The sequence below is a fragment of the Notolabrus celidotus genome, chromosome 11, assembly GCF_009762535.1.
Source record: "Notolabrus celidotus isolate fNotCel1 chromosome 11, fNotCel1.pri, whole genome shotgun sequence".
NCBI classification, from domain to species: domain Eukaryota; kingdom Metazoa; phylum Chordata; class Actinopteri; order Labriformes; family Labridae; genus Notolabrus; species Notolabrus celidotus.
In genome coordinates this window covers 26428703-26450325 of record NC_048282.1, presented here as the reverse complement: position 1 = coordinate 26450325, position 21623 = coordinate 26428703, and the positions used below count along the sequence as shown (strand labels likewise).

The 21623-nt window shown below is 41.6% G+C and overlaps 1 protein-coding gene across 2 annotated transcripts in view; it reads right to left on the bottom strand.

Moving 5' to 3' along the window:
- cacna2d3a (calcium channel, voltage-dependent, alpha 2/delta subunit 3a) overlaps nucleotides 1–21623 on the bottom strand; it is a 142696-nt gene that overhangs the window by 47006 nt on the left and 74067 nt on the right. For both annotated transcript variants that reach the window (XM_034696830.1, XM_034696831.1), the window contains exons 10-12: nucleotides 17131–17244; nucleotides 9544–9622; nucleotides 5316–5449 (exon numbers count right to left, since the gene is read on the bottom strand). In XM_034696830.1, the coding sequence (XP_034552721.1) occupies nucleotides 5316–5449; nucleotides 9544–9622; nucleotides 17131–17244 (327 nt within the window). The remainder of the gene's footprint in view (nucleotides 1–5315; nucleotides 5450–9543; nucleotides 9623–17130; nucleotides 17245–21623) is intronic.

Genomic DNA, 21623 nt, shown 5'->3' with positions numbered 1-21623 from the left:
ACCTGAGCTCAGATAGCTGGTAATAGCAATCCAGGATGTAGTATTAGACATCAAAGAGAGAACAAAGCACACATAAGTACAGCTGCTGTAACAACGAATGGCTGTGCTGCTGGAGAACAGGATCGATGAGAGGACGGGGAAAGGGGCAGACGCTCATCTAAAAATATAAAATCTATTTCCAGGCTAAGATGTATAGGGTCATATATCAATGCTCTCTAAACGTATGGATTGACTTTTATTGTTTGTCTCAATAAACTGCAGGTGAACAATCCGATAAAATGTGCACTCTTTGCACTTCAACACTCTTGTGTTTTTCTGTATTTCTAAACATTTAGATGTGTAGTACAGGGGCATGTCCAGGAGGGGGCCTGGGGTAGCACTGGCTCACCTGTATTTAATTTCCCATTTAAGGTGCCTCCCTACAACTCTACACTTTGGTTGACTATTTTCCCAGTGAGAGGTGGACCAACTAATGACTGTATAAAAATATGAACATGGACGTTAATGGGCATTCCTCTGATTCTGGAGCCAGTCTCAAGTGGCCACTTGAGGAACTGCAGTTTTTTTGCACAGGAGATTGCCACTGGGTTGCAACAGGCTGCTGGAACTCTCTTTGAAGACATTAAACTTGCAGGTTTTGCCCAAATAAGGGCATGTCTGACTTGATTTACAGGCGAAAAGGCTAAAGGCCTGCCTCTTTACCTCACACTAGCTCAGACGTGGTTAGGTTGTGTTCAGCATTTCAATGTGGCTCCCGCCGATGATTGTCTTTAAAACAGCGCTTCAGGAACAGATGGGTGACGTCACTGGCACTACGGCAGCTGTGATCTGCTCCACATGATTTTTTTTTGGGGGGGGGGGGGGTTTAATGACCTTTGGTGTTACATCTTCTTTTTGAGCCCTTATTCATACATGTATGGTTTCACACAGCTACTTTATGCCAACCCTGCATAAGTCAGTGCCCCAGTCAAAAAGTGTGGACACGCCCCTGGCCTGTCTGCTCTGGGAATAACACACTGTAATTAAGCACAAAGAATACACAAGAGCTGCATGGAAAAAGGCAGCAAGCAACAGTATGAGTTGGATTCAAAGCCAAGAGGAAAAAAACCTTGAACCCAAAATGAGCGTCCTTCAACGTGACCATGCCCCAAGTCCCTAAAGGAATGTGCTGTATCCAGACTTTGAGTTATCAAACATAACCTGCAACTTCTAATCCAAGGTTAGAATTCAACACACATTTGGGCCAAACGTACGTCATCACTGCCTTTGTGATTTTATCGGCATCAGTCAGAGCTAATGGGCTGTGTAAGTCCTTTCCCCTGCTGTGGGTCAGAGAATAAAAAAGAACCCCTCTGGACCTGAATACACTCACTCCCTACTGACACAAATACCCACACATACACACACATACACCCCTCAGAGGGTCTCAAACACACACACACCCCTGCCTCATGTTTGGTGTCTCACAGGATGCCTCCTGATCTAGGTTGTGGTGACAAATAGTGTTCTGGTGGACAGGGTGACCCTTGTTTCCTTGGAGACAGAGTTTTAAAGGTGTAGGTATGTGTAAGCTGGGAGACAAAGCCCCTAGTGGGCTCCTGTGGGAAAACAACTCAAACCCTGTGGAGAGAGGAGCTGGAAAAGGACCCTGGCACACGATTTTTGTGATGCACAGCTTTTTTGAGGGAAATATTTTGAAAGCTCTCACATACCTCAATCAATATTAACACAACTACTTTAAAGTGAGGTTTATATTTCGCTGTTAAACCTTTTTGAAGAGCTTATTGCTTCAGTTTGTCACCTAAAAAGGCTCCTAGATTTCCCTTTTTCTGTCAACATGCTTTACAAAATATCAGCCTTTTCCTTTGAACTTTAGCGCAAAAAACCTTCTCTCGACCCCGCATCCGTCTTTACATTCTCTTCCAAACTTTCACTCACATCCTCTCTCTTCTCCTACACTTGCCCTCAGATACCCCCCCTCCTCCTCCTCCTCCCGACACCGCCACTACTCCTCCTCCCAAGCTCCAGTGTCAGTTCATCCGACAGAGAGGGAAACAATGCCAAATGAGCCAGAGAATGATGGATGAAGCTGGTGAGATGGTGGCGAGGAGGGAGAGGGTAGAGGGAGCAGGGGAAGAGGGGAAGAAGACAGGTGGGGGTGGGTGGGGCGGGGTTGGAGGGCGGTGGAGAAGTGAAAAAAAAGGAGGAAAGAGGAGATATGCTGTGGAAAAAAAAATATTGGGAGGGATGGAGACAAGAGGGAGAAGATAGGATGAAGGGCGCATCTGAAAAGATGATACACATCAGCCCTGGAACACAAATAGCGGATGCTCATCACTTTCTGAGCCAATCCCGGGAGTTTTGCTAACTTCTTATCAGACACCATCACCATGCAGAGTGTGTGTATGTGTGTGTGTGTTTCTGTCACTGTCTGTTTTACTATCTGAGCATCCAGACCAGAGCTGTGCTGACTGATTACATGCAAAGAAGCAGTGCAGACTCCTTGCTAATCCCAATTATCGAGTCTGACAATATCATATCTATTTCTGTTTTCTGCTTAGCTGCTCCAATGTCAATAAGCTCGGGTGTATCACACCAACAGTACGATGTCTGACATATGGCCTGCCAGCTGTCTAATGTGACTGCCCATTCTGAAGAGGGGGGGGCAGCTCTTTTCTGTTCCACCATCATCATTGTTATTATCATAGAGCTGCTTATCTCAACCCACACATGATGCATAAAACACTGAAAAATAAAACGCTGAAAACCATAAAAAGGCATCAGAACAGATCATCCCGCCAGTCATTATAGGCTATGGGATTTTCACCCGGAAGATAACAAAACAGCTTATTCTGGAGATTTCTAGCACAACAAATAACACAGGCAATCTTGTTTTCACACCAAAAAGGACGAAAGAGGCGAAAGAGCAGAAATGTAGCCTCACATTTACACACATGGTCACACTGCCAGCGCCAGAGAGACTGGCAATGCACGGCCAACAGAGCATCACCAATGATCAATGAGTGTGAGCGTGTGCACAGACGTGCGTGTGCGTGTACGTGTTTGATCAGATGTGCAGAAGAGAGAGCAGTCGGCGTAACCAATGACCACTAGAATGCATGGTTTACAAGGTTGTTGAGCCACAGAAGACAATGACACACAAAAATATGCCATGGGTCAATATGGTGGTTAGTTCACCCAAAACGTGTCATCCTGCAGACATCAGAGACCACATGCACATGAAATACACATGAACACAAACCAGGCCTCGACACAGCACAACACGGCGATGACCGCATATCAGATTTTTTTTTTACCTTTTGTGCTTGTGGGAGCTAAAGAGAGCAGATTAAGGAGGAGGGGAGGAGAGAAAGGGTCAATATGTCTGTGGGTAGAAGTCTGCAAAAGCCTTTCAATGCAGTTTCCACATTGCGAGCACCAGTGGGCACGTAAAATCCACTGACATCGACTTTGACTGCGACTTTTAAAAGAGTGCAGGTGTCAAGAGAGGAGGACTTTATAGCTGGGAGGGTCACAGCAGAGGAAACAACACTTAAGCTGTTATTGTTGAGTCAGTGTTGGCTGAATGTACTCTGGCTGTGATAAATGGAGGAGGATAATGAGGGCAAAGAGGAAGAAATAAGCAAGGAAGACAGAAAAAGTAAAGCATGAGGATATGAAGAGGATCACTGAGAGGAGTCCACTTCCAAGCAGTGCTGAGGGCCCCTGTGTATTTCTGCAAGAGTGCTTTTTTTGTTGCTTTTGTCTCCTTACATTTTTAAACCTCTTGCTCCTTATCTTTGCAGGAATTGTCTGGAACAAATTGCTGCTGCTCATTCTTTACATAGTCATACACTTGAACAAAAGAGAGCCATTTCCAATGTATGAATACTACAGCGCATTGTGTATTTCATAGATAGCAGAAGAACTTATTGTACTGTAGGTGAGGCATTATGTAGTATCTGTCACCTGGGGTCTAGTTTTTAGTATGGGAAGTTTTCTGGTTTCTGTTTGTAGGATGCATGTAGTCCAAGATGTACAGACCAATCACCTACCAGACACAGTCAGTATGGAGAGCAAAAGCAAGTGGAACAAAATCCGCTGTAATGACATCATGCTCCCATCAGCAGTAATCTGACAATGATTCATTAATCTCTTTAATAAACAGGTACTGGATGCCCATGCAGCTAACAATCTGCTCTCAGAAAAAAAAAAAATCAACAATGTCATGATAGTAAATCAGTGTTTAGATTTCCCGACGTCCTGGAATACATCAGACACGACCAATCTAACCTTGATTCAAAAACAAGCATTTCCAAAGTTGTCTGGATAGGCCTGACCAAGCTTGTGTTTTACCTTTTAAACCCATTAACTGCATGTAAATCCCAAGAAAATAGATTTTTTTATTTGAGTTCATATTGCTGAAGTATGCCTAAATTAGGCCTCTTTGTACTCAGCAACCTACTTTTTACAGTGCAACTGAGACCCTCTATCTGTAGGGTCAAATTGAGCTTTCTTTGATCTGAACACACGGTCACTTCTCAAGGTAGCTAAGTGGACTGTAAACCATGCGGCGCGCAAAGGAAGAAGTCTTGACCTAATGTTGTTACTCCTGACACCTAGCTTTACAAAACATACAGAAGAGTCGTCCATCATTCCCAGAGGCACATATCAACATCAGACGATTGCTGATGGGTTCCCACATAAGCAAAAACAAGTGTGTAAGGTTATTCACTGCCATTCCAAGTTGTTTGTATCTGTGTGTGTTTGGCCAGGGTGTGAGGTTGTGATATTAGTGACTAACCCCCTCTTTATGTTGTACTAAAGCTACACAGCTTCCAAACAGACACAGGAGGCTCATTGGTTTAATGGTTCCATCTGCTGCGCACACATACACATACACACACACACACACACACACACACACACACACACACACACACACACACACACACACACACACACAGTCAAACACAACACAACACCAAGCCCCTGCTAGCATTGTACTGCAATCATTCAGGTCAGATCCTTGACATTTTAATGTACTTTTCTTTTCTTTATTTATTTAACCAGGTAAAAGACTCATTGAGATTTAAACCCTCTTTTTCAAGAGTGACCTGGCCAAGACGGCAGCACAAAATAGGTTTCAACCCACAAGCACACAAAACAACACAAATAGAATACGGTCACAGTTTCACATTTTCTAGACCATAAACTTATTCAGTGTGCATTATGGAATAAGTTTTATGACAAAAAATACTCCATTAGGTGTGTGAAATCATCTTGTAATGTGGGAACTGAAGTCCTGTACTCACAGTGCTATCAATGTAGGCCTCCGTCCACACTGTATCGTGCTCCTGGTCAATCACCTTGGGACGACTTAGCACATGGAGATACTCCATCACATTCTCCTGCACATCTGCCAAAGTGGAAATCTGAGTGAAGTAGCCTGTTGGACAGAGAGAAGAACAAGAACTAGATGAATCATACAACTGAGATTCACTCAAACAATAGAGAAAGAGCTGCTTCTGTCTTCTATGCTAGTCCCCAGAAACAGAGATAAGAGGGACGGTATCCAAGCCTCTGAAATGGTTTCACATGGCAGCAAATGTCATGTTCAATATCAGCTTGGCTATATAATCTTTTTCAAGACATCGCCACCTCGCCATATACCTTTGTATCAAATCTGCGGAATTACATCTGGAATACAATACAGCAGGCGGCAGATATTTGCTTGATGAAGCAGATGGAAATCTAGAGTCATGTCTGAGTAATAGCTTGAGAATTCCCTGCAGTGATGTACAAGTGAGAGCAAAGCAGCATGGGTTTGTGAATGGGTAAGTGGTATGTAAATGTAAAAGCGATTTCAGTTAAACCAAATGTGTCGCCATTTCCTTGGATGGTAATGCTGCCATTATGATGCTAATGTGCATGTGCAGGAGGGAATTTACTGTTATCTCAGCAGGGGACAGAAAAGGGAGGAGAGGAAGAAGAGAGGGAATCAGGACAACCGTGAGACAGAGGGGAGAAAGGGAGAGAAGGAGAAGAAGTGACACAGATGATAAGAGGGAGAAGAGAGAGAAAGACCGGCACATTTCCAGCCAACCGTAAAAACAGCAAACTGCCTCCATCACCGTGAGGCAGTCAAGGAGAAAATCATAGCTGGAGGAAACAGATTTCGGGGTCATCGTTCCCGGCAAAGACCTTTACTCCACAGGGAGGAAGGAGTCTAGACACAATCCACAGATCAATGAGGGATGCCAAGTAACCCCCAAATAATTAAGGGCATGGATCGGATATATCCTGATTATCTACTTTTGAATTCTAAAATTATAAAGAAAAAGGGCTAAACCTCATATTTTCACAGTTAAACCACGTGTTGACTTGAAGCAGAAAGAATGCACTTGCCCCTGAACTTGACCTGGAAGTGAACCTTGACAGATTCATCCTTTTCATCCTCAGAGACACTCAGGTCCAGCTATTATTCCAGCAAACAGTACAATGACAACACACACATACAAACTGGTTTCACACACAAAAGCAAGCTGCCTCAGTCTAACGGCATCGTTCATCACACTGTGAGTGAAGAATGACTGCTCCCCCTGGAAGGCTGAGGGCGTCCTTCGGGCCGAGCCACCAGGGGCTGGGGAGATGAGTCGGGGAGAAAAAAAAAAGAATGCTCCTGGCTCTCAGTGACACGGTACACCTGTCGTACATACAGGACAGGACAGCCACAGCATGGTCTGGTCAAGGTGAGGGCATTAACATATTTCCAAAGGACCTTGGCTTGGGTTATATGTGCGCCAGAGATACAGGAGAGGGTGTCCTGATACACGAAAATAATGGATGAATTAAGTAAAGGTGATAAGAGTCATAAAGCTCAGCAAAGTTGCATTACAAGTTTGTGAATACCCTCATATATGCCTGTATAGGGTTAAGAGAGGAAGTCCAAATTATACAGACATTGATTCAACAAGGTGCCGGGAACATCCCACACACATTTTGTTTTATATTGACTAAATAATGTAGTTCCCTCTTTGACTGAACATCCATGATCTACTCTTCCACTACATCCCAAAGGAGCTCTATTGGATTGAGATCTCGTAACTGAGGAAGCCATTGGAGAATAGTGGAATCATTTTCCTGTTCAAGGAACTGATTTTGAAATGATGTTAACCGTGTAGCATGGTGGGTTAACCTGCAGGAAGTAGCAGATATTAAATGGGTACACTGTGGTCTTAGAGCGATGGATGTATTTCATGTAACTGAAAGCAAGAGGTCAAGACAATTGTTGTGTCTTAAATTGGACTGCAGGGTAAACTCAGAGAAAAAATAAAGAAAACACTTAAAGACAGGGGTTCCGAAACTTTTCATCCCACGAACCCCAAAATATAGATGCCAAAGAACCCTCACTGCCCCCTGATGCTTTTGTTAATTAACTGTCAACAGACCCTAACCTTAACCCTCCTGTTATGTTTGTTTCTCAGGAACAGCAATAATGTTCCTGGGTCAACTTGACCCGGGGCATATTTAATGATCCATAAGTGTCAGAACCCAAAAAATTCCCAATATATATTTTTTTAATGTCATTATTAACTCCATTACTAACCATTTAAATACATATTTAGTGCAATGGTGTTCGTTAATTCTCACAGATCATGGTTCATTGAAGTAACTCAGTCGTTTTTTTATGAACACAGTTGCAAAGAAACATTTAGTATTTGACACTTCTGACCCCTTTTAGCCTGCACTTTGACTGCCGGGTCAAATTGACCAATCTATGTAATATAAACATGCAGGGGTTTGCCAATGTGTGAAATGAGCCATTTTTATTGTATATGTTGCTTACACTAATTAAGCCAAGCAGAAGAAGTTTCATGATAAAAAAATAGCTTTAACATTTTATTTAGATTTTTGAACTTTAAAAAGGGTCAATTTGACCCGCAACATAACAGGAGGGTTAAGAGTCATCTGGCAACAAAGAATGAAAGAAAGATAATGAAACAACTAAGAAAACAGTCAGTATGGAGAGCAAAAGAATGCAGAACACAATCTGCTGTAATGACACCCTCCTCCCATCAACAGTAATATGACGGTTGTCAACATTTTTACTATAATAGGTAAAATATGCCATTTTAGATTGTTAAAAAAAAAAAAAAAGAATTAGGATGACATCATGTGACTGAGCATTAGTGTTTTGCGACCCTCCAGGGGGTGCTGACCCACATTTTGGGAACCCCTGCTTTAGAAGACCACTGGACTTATTTTCTCTGTGATAATTAAGTCAATAACACAACTTTTCACAATGCACTGTAAGTCATTTTGAGTACAGAACATAATTATCATAAAACATTAGGACAACACTACTTAATGTTACTCTTTGTATAGACAGTAGTATGTGATTTTGGATACAGCCAATGATTACACAAAATATAAGACAAGAAGAAGACCAGACTAGACTTATCTAGCTGGGCCCAGTAGATGGAGTCCGCTGATCATCGGGGCTTTCATGAAGCATCCTTCTCTTATGTATATGAAACCAAAGGCATTTTTTCATACATGTTGCCTGTACAGTGGCAGGAACAGCTTTCCGGCCCGAAGGTATTAAAATCATTCACACATCTTAGTACTACCTGTTCTGTGTTCTGTAGCATCTCCTGAATCTGAACAAAATAATTTGCTCCACTCAAAGCAAATAGGGTGATTTGGACATAATAGCCTACAGTGTTAGGTCAGACAAGATAACTCTATTCCTCCTGAGATTACTTCTCAAACAAAGGAGACATGAAACCAAATCTTGTGCTGTTGCTGAATAGAGATGTTGCGCCTGGGGAGCAGAGAGAAGACTTCACTACACACCTCCCACAGGCTGACGGAGGATGTCAGTGTCAGAAACCTGAATCATCACACAGCATACAAACACACACTTATGTCGCATGACACACAAACACTTTTTAAGGCTCTCATCATTTCCACTAACACTATCAAACTGACTGGACCAGTTCTCTGGTATCACTTTCAACTAAGACTGCGGAGGTCCTTGCTTTCTTATCTCCACACATATACACTAACACAGAGCTAAAAACACACGCACACCCCCAGAGTGACCTATGGCTTGCCTGTCTTATCTACGGCAGCCTGAGGAAATGGAGCCAGACTGTCTCTGTCACCCACCTCTAAGCTAAATTTAGAAACCTGAGGGGAAGAGCTCTACTAGCTGAGACAACCATGACCACACATAAAGCAGCTGAAAAGTGGTGTATCACTTGGACTTCAAGCTAAAAGGAACATATATCTTGTCAGTGCAACTGGCGCTAGAGACTAGCTGTCACACACGCACATGCTAATTTGGATTTGCCCTGACAAGCACATGTTTGTGCAGCTACATGCACGCAAACAAACAGAACTACAAAATCTTGAACTCCATGACATATTCATTTTTTTTGCCTGTCATCGAGCAGGATGCAACAACTTGCTTCAGTAAAACAGATTGAGAGGAGAAAAATAAGTACAGGGGTGTATGAATGTGTTGTCGGATCCCACCTTTGTTAGCACATGCCATCCATTTGAGATTATCTGCGAAGGCTGACTCTCGACCAATGAGGTAAGGGAAGATGCGTACCTGTGGAGAGAGAGCAGATAGCCTCCGTCAGTCATTTTAATCGCATTTTGATAGGGTCCACCACACCAGCATATGGAAGATAACAGTGTGAAAGGCAGACAGAAGGCTCATCCTTTATCTGGCAGAGATTAGCCGGCCCTTTCTCCTGTTTAATAGAGTCGATTATGGTCTCATAGAAGTCTCAAACTTGCATTTTAGACTTCATTTAAAGTTCACATTGTATAAATAATCTCTATAAACTCAAGAAACCAAACAATTAAGGATTTGTAGATATGGGGGTTTCAAAATTAAGATAAGTACCTAAAGAATCTGCAGTTTGAATGAATACAAATGATAAACCGTGATGTAAATATTTTGAGCTGAAAAATGCCAAATCATAGTTATATGGTGCTCAATCCAGAGAATCTTCTAAACTCTCTGCTGCCAAGCCCATTTTGGCCCGGCAGTGCTCAGTTGGCTCAAGCAGCACTGCCGGTGTAGTTGGCAGGTGTGTGTGTGTTTATGTATGTGTATGTGAGAGGAGCAGGTTGCCAGATTGGACCAGATGCAAGCCTCTGGGGGCACAGCTGCCATGGCTCCCCTGCCTGCATTTTTCACTGTCTCACTGCCTCAGCCTGTGTCTGTTGGTGTTTGTGTGTGAGCACGTCTACATGTGCGGGGCTTTATCTGATTTCTGATGACTTCACTCAACAGAAGGTTCTTGAAACTGCACAACACTGTTGCGAATTAACTTATTTGTAAATCATGTTAAATTGTATTTGTTTCATTGTCACTGCAGTGTGTCAAAGAGGCACTCCTTTCATATTGATTACAACAGCTTTAGTTGACAAAAATACAAACCATAGACTGATCATTTTAGACTCTGATTTTCTTGCTTTGATATTTTTCTGTCTTTTGTCAGCTGTAATTACTTTCACTGTGGATCAGTAGAGTTGTCAGATTGTCACTTTAAAGCAGCCCTCATTATCGAGACAATAATCATCCACTATTCATACAAACCTGAGCCATTTGAATGACACTGTGAAAGGAAACAAAACACATGTGTGTGAGTAAGAGGTGCCAGAGTGGTTCTTTTTTTTATTTTCGGTTATGTGTTTTCCCCTTTACTGGTAGCCAATACTGAAGCCAAACTCCAGCAGGCTGGTTATTAAATATGGACGAGGTACAGCTGAGTTAAGAGCAGTGGAGATAAAAAGCTCCAGCATGCAATCTCTAAGCTACTTGACTGCACAAATTTTACATAGCCAGGAATAAAAGAACACATGCATGCATGGACAAAAAAAAGCAGACATGCTAGTAAACACATCTGTATGTATTCAGGCACATTCAGACACTCACATATAAGATAATCACATGTGCTCAGGTAAATGCAAACACTGTATTACAACATGAGTGCACACTTCAGTCAGTGTGCTCATCTTGAATTGGTTAAATCTTTACTACAGCAGCGTAACGTTTTTTTGACTTAGCTCCAGCCTCATCACTCCTCGCTGATGAGCTTCCCTTACAGAAATTGAGGGGTGATGAGTTCATATCATACCCCCCATAGTCAGAGCTGACAGGTGGAAGCTGGAGAGGTGGCGGGGCAGAACATTTGAGTGCAGAACTGGTGCAAGGGCAGCGGTGGTATTAAATAATGCAGCTTAATTGGGAGGATGCATTTGTCAGATGATTGTAAGACTGACGTCTGGCATATGTGAAATCAGCCTGAACTGGCTCACAGGCGTCTCTCCACTTACGCAGGAATGTGTCAACACCCCTCCATAATATATCTAGTACTTTATTACGAGTCAATTGTTGTGTTATCCAGTGTAAACATTAACACAAGTGTTTCTTGAGTGTATGTATGTCCGTAAGGCTACATGTGCTTTAACATTCAGAACACACATGTACATTTCACACTGCAGTGGCAGCACACTAAATGCTTCATGTTCTCATGCAATATGTAGCTTTATCTAGGAGCGGACAGACATACTGCTTGTTATAAAACCTCAGCTGGTTTGAAATGTAGGTCGGCTTGAGGTTTTGACCTGACACAGCAACCAAGATATATAACCTTAGGAGCCATCTGGCAACAAAGAAAGACAGAAAACTAATGAAACAACTATGTTGATGCAGACAAAAGCAGTCAGTATGGAGAGCAAAAGAAAGCAGAACACAATCCGCTTTAAAGACACAATAAATCCTAATTTTAACAAGAAAGCCTGAACTAAACTGCATAAGGCAGGATTTAATCCGATATTTTTAGAGCATGATTTGTTTTGTGAGCAGGACTCTGACATGAAGAAAATAAGAATCATTCCTAATGTAGATTCAAAGCAGAAGGCTTGAGTCTCCCTGATAACCTTGTGCCAAATTTCCTAAAATTTACAGCTCATTTTGCCTCCTCCATTAACAATTTTCTTAATCCATCCTTTCTCTTTAATGTAATGTAAGTTCTTCTACAAGCAGGTGACCCAAAACCTTTTAATGAGTGGAGGCTAAGCTCTAATTTGTCTTGACAAATATTCAGTAATGGATCATTTCTAATCACTTTCTTTGCACTCTCATAATAATTATCTGAAAATCAATTTGGTATTTTTAGCACTGTAGAGAAATTTTTATGACTGTTTGAAAATGGTGTCTGGGAATATTAGTGGATTAATGGTTGAACTACATGATCTAACATGGAAAAGGCAGATCAGGCTCAGTCCGTACCTCTGACAGTTCAAGTTGGGATCTGAGACAAGAGCAGTCTTGTAAAACCAGAATCCGTTTTTTTGGCACACCAACATGGTATCCAGTCTAATTTCAGAAATTCTGGACAGCAGAAACACACATGTAATGCGATTTCTGCTAATCCAATACACATTTGAAGATGGCTTCAGAATGCGGATCCAATCAGTTTTTTTACAGATGAGTCTTAGCCCTGATGCCTCACTGCTAAATTGGAATTTAAAGTGTCTTCTTCACAGCACACAATGAGGACTTCAAATACAGAGTAAGAAGACGAAGTGCGTCAGACTTTCAAGCAGATTTGCAGTGTTTACTGGCTTCATGAGAAAAGTTCTGCACCACAACTTGACAGAGAGATTAATGATTGATCTCTACTTCTCCTGTCTCCTTTAATGGAAGCCTATTGCTATATTCTCAGGTACTGACGCCTACACCTACGCTGCAACCAGCAACTTATGTAGATGGCTTGTTTAGTCGCACGACTCTTATAACTTTGAGGAACAAATCAGATTTTCTTGCAGCCTGAACAAACTCCTGGAGACTGTGACTCAGACTCTCGGGGCTCATGATATAACAAGTCATTGCAGTTCTTTTGGCCCTACTACAATTGCTTACTATGCAACTGTGCCCCAAATGTGGGAGTAGGCCTTATCCCCTTTATAGGCTGAAGTGCTGCAGAGTAGTCTCCAGTCATCTCAAGGCAGTTATGGTAAGAGATTTCCTCTTGGTGGAATAGAAACAATAATAGAAAATGACATTAAGGCCTATAGAGGTGGGAGATAAGGTATAAGCAGAGTAGAAAGTAGAGGGCACTAGCAGGTGTGGGCAAGGATGCATGTTACCCTGCATATCAATCTCTTTCTGTGTAGCACAGTCTGTCTTTTTTTTTAAAAACCCTTCAGGTTCAAGGTAAGCCCCCCATTGACAAGGGCAGACAGAAAGCTGCATCTTTCTTCGATTGCCTGGGTTGTCTAACTTCCCCTTATGTTTGTAGGTACTCCACAAACGCAGCTATTGGTAAACTACAAGCCCCAACATCAGTCCAGTCTACACAGGAGAGTCACATGATTTACTCTGACCCTAATTTTTGCCCTATTACTGAAATAATGGTGTAAAAATATTTTTAAAAGAGATGTACTGAGTGTTACAAATAATTACATCTTGAGCCATGATGTGCAGTAAGTTAAAAAAAAAAAAAAGAATAAGCTCTTTTTTTGTTCGACAAAGTCAGAAAAAGATACAAGCATGGGGCTGTAGAATGGCTTGAAGAACTTTTGTTAGAGTGCATACAGAATGAGCCACTTAAGCTGTTATGAATCTGAGCCATCTTGCAAAATGGCATCCAGATTTATCAAAATAGAATGATGGCGCATCACATGTTTTTGTCCCCCGAGGCAGGTCTGTGCGCCAAACACAGACAATCTGTGAGAAGATCAGATGTCTGGGGACAGTCCAGCAGGCTACACTCTCAGGTGGTTGAAGGAATTTGGCACCACTACAGACAGGAAATGGTCAGTATTTTGTTTCAGGGGAGACTGCTGATTGATTTATTTATATCTATTTACCTTTGTTTAAACAGGAATATTCCTGCTGAGGTACAGAATCTATTTTAAAAGGCAGGCCTGGCTGTGACATCAGCAAAATAAAGTTTTAAACTTAAATTACATCAAACATGTGTTTAACTTTTACTGTTTTATTAATTAACACTTTAAAGCTGGGGTTGGTAGTCAGATTTAGATACATTTTTTGTTATACTGATTAAAGTGATCTTTATGTTGCAATGGCAACATAAAGGTTTTGAATCAGTCGCGAATCAGCAGCGCTCGTGCACGTGAGCGGGGAGTCGTTTTGGAGGAGCTCCGAGGGGAGGGGGGGTGGGTTAGACGCTACATTCAAATTCATGCTAGATTTCCGTGTCTAACAACCCTAGCTTTAAAATGTGATAAAATAAAAAAATAAACATTGGCTTATTACTCTTTTTAAGATGTACATGTAAGACACTGCTAAAGTTCTATTAGGCATTTTGTGTTGTGCTACCGATCTTCACTCCAAAACTTGCTACAATTAAGATGAATGGGTATTTTATCAGAAGTGAATCAATCAGAAAATGTTTTTTAGTTAGCAAAGAGGCCTGGATTAGGTGTGAGCTGGGTCTGATCGTCCAACTCAAGTCCTGATTTTCCCAACTCGTGATTTGATTTGGCCTGAAGTACATAGGACTTGGAGTCAGATTCGAACTTAGTCTATATTCTCAAAAGACTTGGAAGACGGAGAAGGGGGCTTAAACCTAATTTACTGATAAAGGCTGTTTAAATGTTCTGTTTTTTTTTATTTATCATTAAAGGTCATAATAATCTATTCTGTTTTGGCAAAGGCTGGAATGTGTGTTCACTTGCATTGCATTTACACACAATACACAGCACTGTAACTTCCTTTAAATCTCTAGACCCGCCAACAGGGTCAGCCATAATGAATGTGTTTTCTACACATCTAAAAGGTCCCACAGTCAGCCAAAGTTCATACATTGACTATTATGGAGTAAAACAGTCCTCCATACAATTAATAATATTCATAATAAGGACTCCAATTATATTCTGACTCAAGTAATGTGGACTTTGACTTTTCTTTGCCAACTAAGACTTGAATACGGAAGACCTGCGACTTGACTTGACTTGAAACGCATATGATAAAATGCCAGGTGCTCTTTAATTCATTATTCTCTACGTGTTTACAGCATCAGAGCCTTTTCTGTTATGCCCTGTGTTGAATAGCTCTGTATTGTTCTGCTTAGCAAAACAACAACCTAAATAGATAATGTGACACCAAGTGAGACTTAGAAAAAAAGCTCTGAACTGACACGAAACCACCAAAACAAAACCCCTGACATGAAATGACAAACAATTAACTGACAACTGAGCAGCCACAGTTTAAGCAGTCAAACTCCTAACTGTAGATTAAAACTAGCATGAAAAGGATACTGATGAATCATGAATGAGACACAATGTGAACACATATAGACAACATGCTGGGTTGAACGTCATTACCCATAATTCAAGCACAGCAAGCTATGATTATAGCCTATATGTGTTTGGATGTATGTGTGAGTGATTGTGCAAATATGTCTGTAAGGAGGGATGTGTTTTAGATGTATGCTTTATGTGCTGGTATGTTTGTGTAGACGGTACTGCAAATATGACAATTGGGACGTGAACATGGTGTGTAATACGTGTCTGATAATTTGAAACTCAATTATTCAGATGAATAAAACACAGCCTTCAGTTACCCTGATTGTCAGGGAGTTCAATTTTATCAAAAAAACACTGTTAATGGGTTTTTGGAGTTCAAAAAGTCAGGTCTTTGTTTTGCGTTTCATTAAGTACATTATTCGTCTAGAGGTCACGCTTCTAAAGTAAAGAAACACTTCTAAAACGTTCTCTATCTTCAAAGGAAATTACAAGAACTGTGTGACAATATCTCTGAAAATAATCACTGGTGTAACATGAAAGGAAGTCATTATGAGTTGTGTTTCAAGTTTTTTATTATTCTAGACTTTTAATCTATTGGCTCCCTTTTTCATAGCAATACTTTCTTCATTGTCTTGTGATTTGATCAGCTCTTTTTGGAAACAACTCCATCCACATAGAGATGTTCTGTCACTAATTTACATTCAGTTATTCCAAAAGCGAGCAAGCATTCTCAGTGTGACGCTATCGCTATACGGTGGTGAAACTCTACGGCTGGTTGGAAGCAAGGCATTAAAACCGAAGAGAGAAGAGAGAGAGAGAGAGACAGAGAGAGAGAGAGAGAGAGAGAGAGAGAGAGAGAGAGAGAGAGAGAGACTGGAGAGTGACAGAGACCGAAGACTTCTATTATCAGCAGGGTTTCTTCTAAATGGAACTATCTAGCAGCCTTGTCCCCCTCTCCGCTCGCTGCTGTTCAGCCTTGAGGCAGGAGTGAGAAAAGGGAGCGGTGGGGGGGTGTGAGCAGTTTTAACGGGGGGCCGTGAGACACGTACAAACACATGACAAAACAAGTGCAGCCCTTATGGTGACAAATTGGCACCTATATAAATGCATGAAAACATACACTAAAACTGATTGCACTTGTAAATTGGCTAATAATTCATATCTAGAGGCAAAATTTGTTCCCACTGTACAGTCATATTCACATGCATGTGTATTGTTCATGTTTAGGATGAATGCATCTGCAGTTGCCTTTAGTGTAGCACTTCTATTCGCAACCTTTTGAGGGTGGGTAAAGACCCTGTGGGCTTTCTTATACAGGAGAAAATGACCCAAGAATAACCCTTTTTCTTCCCCTCCTTCTCCTCTCTCCCTCTCTCCTCCCATTTCATTTCATGCCCCTGTCAGAAGAGCACCACAATTACCTTGCAGGACAGCAGAAAGACAGCTCGGTCCTCAGAGACAGAGCCCTACTTAGCTCCGTTTTAAAGCCCCCTGAAAGGACCACATAGTGAGGCCGCTCTATACCTTTTCCTTGTCAAAAACGGTCTCTAACAAGTCAAATAGCAATACTTGGCAAAAACAGGCTTGTGACAACAACAAAACAGTGTTTCCTTTTGAAAGGCAGTGACGCTTTTCTATTTCGATCCTTCGATCAGACCTCAAATGGATCTACTCTGTAACTCCACATATTAAGGTGATGCACTTTCTTCAAATAAAGCTGCTCATAGCCACAGGACAACATTAGTCCACAGTTATGAACTCATCCTGCCTTGAAAGGCTCTGAGCTACAACTGTGTAAAACTGTGATGTGTTAGTTTGGTACATTACCTTCCTGTCTGGCCAGTTGTACTTGGCGAAGATGGCATCATACGTGTCCACTGCACCGTCCGTCACCAGCATGATGGCCTGGCTGCATTCACTGCCTCTCCCAGTCTCATTGAACTGAAAGTGGAAAAAGAGAGGGAGAGATGGAGGGAGCAGAGAGTTAATGCAGGTTGAATAAAATTAATATAAAGCCCCCCTCCAATCTGAAAAAAAGTAACAAAATACTTTTTTCAAATAAAAGCACAGCTGATTATTTTCGTACCTCTACATGACTCATTTGCAAATCATAAAAGCTATCTGTGTTTTAAAAGCTAATGGAATAATAATAAACATGCACGCTAACCACCTTCAGAGTGCATTACGCCCCCCTGAGATTCATTAAGAGGAGTCATTAAACAAGATGGAGACACATGTCATTGTAGTCAACACTTTGATGCGTGTGCGCGTGCTGAATGTTTGATTAATTGCTCGCTCATAATGAGGAGGTGTTGAACCAATCCTGAGTCATCAAGTGCCTTGTTTACTTGTTTTTTCTGCATGATTCTGTTGATTTAGCTATTACAGTATTTCTCATTTGCTTAAACACATTTCTCAACATCCACCGTGCTTTTCAAAACACTATAAGCACAAAACCCAATTTTCAAACTACATTCACCAAACCTCTGACTCTTCCTGCAAAACCAAACAATGTTGTCAGATCATACCCCAAGTCAATCAAAATTAAAACAATACTGAGCAGTCATTACACACTACATCAAAACATTTAAAACACAATGCTCAGGACATGAAGCTGTAGAAATAATGTCTATTGTTCACAGTAGGCTAAATGAATTTTGCAAAAAAATTAAAATCCTCTTTGAATTTAGCGCCTGTATACAGTAAAAATAAAGTAAAATCAAATAAGAATGAGAAGAACATTACAGTGTAATCCACAAAATCAAGTATTTACAGTATCTACAATCATTCAGCCACAGCATCAGGTCTACGTGCTGGGTCAGGCCACATTCTCCCTGGCCTCCTCTTTCTCCTCGACCACCTCTTACTTCCACTCTTCCTCTGCCTCTCGGATTATTTCTGTCCATTGTACAACCTTCAACAACCAGTGCTCTCTGAACTGGCTTATATTGGTTTCCTCACATCATTAGCCACAAGTGTGATCAAATTTGAGTGTTTGTGTTTAAGCTGTGACATCTGTGCTTCAAATGTGTTCAACTTTTGCTTCCTGTGCTTACCATTATGCAACACAAGTGCATCACAGTGCAACATGTGTTTTAGTGAGTGAGAATGTGTTTGCAAGTTGTGTCTAACCAGGTGAAAAGTGCTTATGGTTTTGCCAAAAGAGTGATTGATTCAATACAAAGTCACAAAGTGCTTAGTGCTTAGGAGGTAACTGTTAATTAAAACAATAAAAACAGGAAATGAGCAATCAATAAGAGCAAAATCAATAAAAACAAGATAGACATAAAATCAATCATCGGTTAATAAAAACAAGATAAAAAGAAAGAAAGTGCCACCAGTAAAAAACAAGATAAAATGGTCCATAAATACTCAATAAATAGTGGAGAACTTGATAGTATTACTGTGACTTGTTTATGATACTGATGGCTGCTGGGACAAAGCTGCTTTTATGTCGCTTGGTGGAGCATGCTGGGACCTTATACCACCAAGCGATGGGAGGAGCTGAAATTCATGGTTCAATGGGTGGGAGTCACTGTTTAAAATTGAGCCAGCCATCCTCTGTAACTGTCGGGTATACAGGGATTCTGGGTAAAGCTGTGACTCCCCGATCAGCCTGCTGGACCATTTCACAATCTGATTTAAAGATATTCTTGTTTTTCACAGACAGGTTCCTAAACCATGACACAAGACAGAAAGATAAAACAGATTCAGTAAAAGCAGGATAAAATACGATCATCAAGGTTTTATCAATGTGGAAGGCTGACAGTTTTCTCAGACAGAACAGTCGCTGATGTCCCTTTTTACATACAGCTTCACAATTTGTTTTGAAATTCAATTTACTGTCAATTAAAGTCCCAAGGTATGTTTGACTTCCTGTTTGTGGGCATGTCAAAAATCAATAATCATATCTTTAGTTTTAGAGATTTTGATTTGAAGGAAAGAGTCCTCACACCACTGACAAAGTCCCTGATGACCGGATCATGACTGGTCTCTTTGTCCTGCAGCAGACTTACAACGACAGAATCATCTGCGTGCTTTAAAATGGTTCTATCCTCTCTACTGCTGCAGCACATATTTGTGTAGAGGATGAGCAAGAGAGGTGATAGTACACATCCTTGTGGAGAACCGGTGGAGGAACAGGCCTGATCAGACAGGGTTCTGTTCACGCTCACTCTTTGCGGTCCTGTTAGTTAAAATACTTAAGATCCAGCCAACAAGGTTGTTACTTAAGTCAAAGTGTTCTAAAAGCCTCTTTGTTAAAATGTGGGGTTGAATTGTATTAAATGCAGATGAGAAATCAATAAATAAAAGTCTGGCATGTGTCCCTTTCCCTTCCAAGTGTTTAAAAAGCAAGTTAATTAAAGTGACTGTGGCATCCTCCACCCCTCTGCGTGACCTATAGGCAAACTGCATAGGATCCAAGTCGTGCTTGGTTCTCTGTAAAATCTCAGACCTCACCAGTTTCTCAAAGGTTTTCATTATGATTGATGTCAGTGCAATAGGTCTGAAATCATTAAGAGTTTTTGGTGTGGCTGATTTTGGGTACAGGGACAACCACAGCATCCTTCCAGACTTCAGGTACGTGCTGCATTTTCAAAGACTGGTTAAATATGTGATGAAATATAAAACACAGTTGTTTTGCACAAGAATTGAGGAGGCGACCACAATTGTTATCAGGACCATGAATCTTATTAGTTCTAAGAGAAGAGAAGGCATTTTCAATGTTCTTTTGGTCGATATTAAAGTGCTGATCGTCACTTTACGATCAGCAATCGTTCAATTGTTTGACTCACTTCCTGAATTTCTTTGCTAAAATCAAAAGTATCAAAACGAGAATAAAAACAATTAAGAGCATTTGCAAAATCTATATCTGAGTCAAAACCGTTCAACGTGACAGTGCTGCTGGTTTTTGAGGTCCTGAGACCTGCGATGGCTTTCATACTTGACCAGGCTGGCCCAAGGTTGTTTGAAGCCATCTTGCTCTCCAACTTTAATTTGTAATTTTGTTTTGCTCTCAGAATTGCAATTTTCGTCTCCTTGTTGGCAGATTGAAGCTCAGGTGTTGCTCCTTGTTTAAAAGGAACTTTCTTAGCCTGTATACTAGACTTGACAGACTTGTCGACCCATGGCTTATCATTAGGGAACATTTTAACATGGGATAATCATGTCTCTTCAGAAGGCGGCATATCAGCATGTGACATCTGCATGTTCATCCAGGTCCTCTCCACACGACTCTATAAACATGTCCCAGGTCAGTACACTCATAGCACTCCTGCAGGCAAGACACAGACTCCTCTGTCCAGACTTGAATGTCCTTGATCTGTGCTTTCTCCCTCTTCAACAGTCCTGTATGTAGGCAGTAGGTGCACACAATTGTGATCCCCAGAGCCCTGGGGACATAGTGGGAGGGATTTATATGCCTCTTTTATGGACCCATAACAAAGGTCAAGAGTTTTATCCCGCCTGGTTGGAAAGGATAAATATTGGTGGAAGTTGGGGAGTGATTTTTTAAAGGGAGACATGATTAAAATCACCTAGGATGAAGTCTTGTGCAGGCCTAGGCAGCGTTGGCCTTCTGGTGAATGTAAACAACTGTAATAAAAAGTTGAGGAAACTCACGAGGAAGGTAGAGAGGACTTAACGACACTGATAACAGTTCCACATCTGGAGCACAAATCCGCTCTCTGACAGTCACAGAGCTACAGAACTGTTGGTTGGTGTAGAGGAATACCCCACCTCCCTGGGTCACCCCAGCGTTCCGATCCACCGGTGAGAAGCTCCAATGCCATCTAAGAGAAGGTCGGCGTCCTGGTCACGCTCGGTGAGCCACGTCTCTGTGAAGGCCATGATGCAGCAGTCTACCGCGTCCTTCTAAAAGCAGACATTTCCCTGAAGTTCGTCCACATTATTCCTCAGAGACTGAACGTCCCCCAGGATCATTGAAGGCAGTGGAACCCGATTTAGCTGCTGCTTCCTCAGGCGCAGTCTCACGCCGCCTTGTTTTCCCCTCTTCCTTCTTTTCTTCTCCCTTGTTCCATGTGTGGTTCTGCCACAGTCTCTAAAGATAAAATCCAGTAGCTGTGCCATGATATCTGTCACGCCAGCCAACCTCTGAAGGTATAGTTGTAGGAGCTAATTTCTGCTGTATTGCATCCTGGGCCTGGCACCGCTGGTAGCCTCATTGACATCCAGGGTAAGCAGGAGAAGTAACAAGAACCACAAAATAGGGCGAAGAAGGTCCATTTTTGGGTTAGGAAAAGACGGCACTAAGCACGCTTAAAATATTTACAGTAGACAGACGATCAGTCGAAAGACCG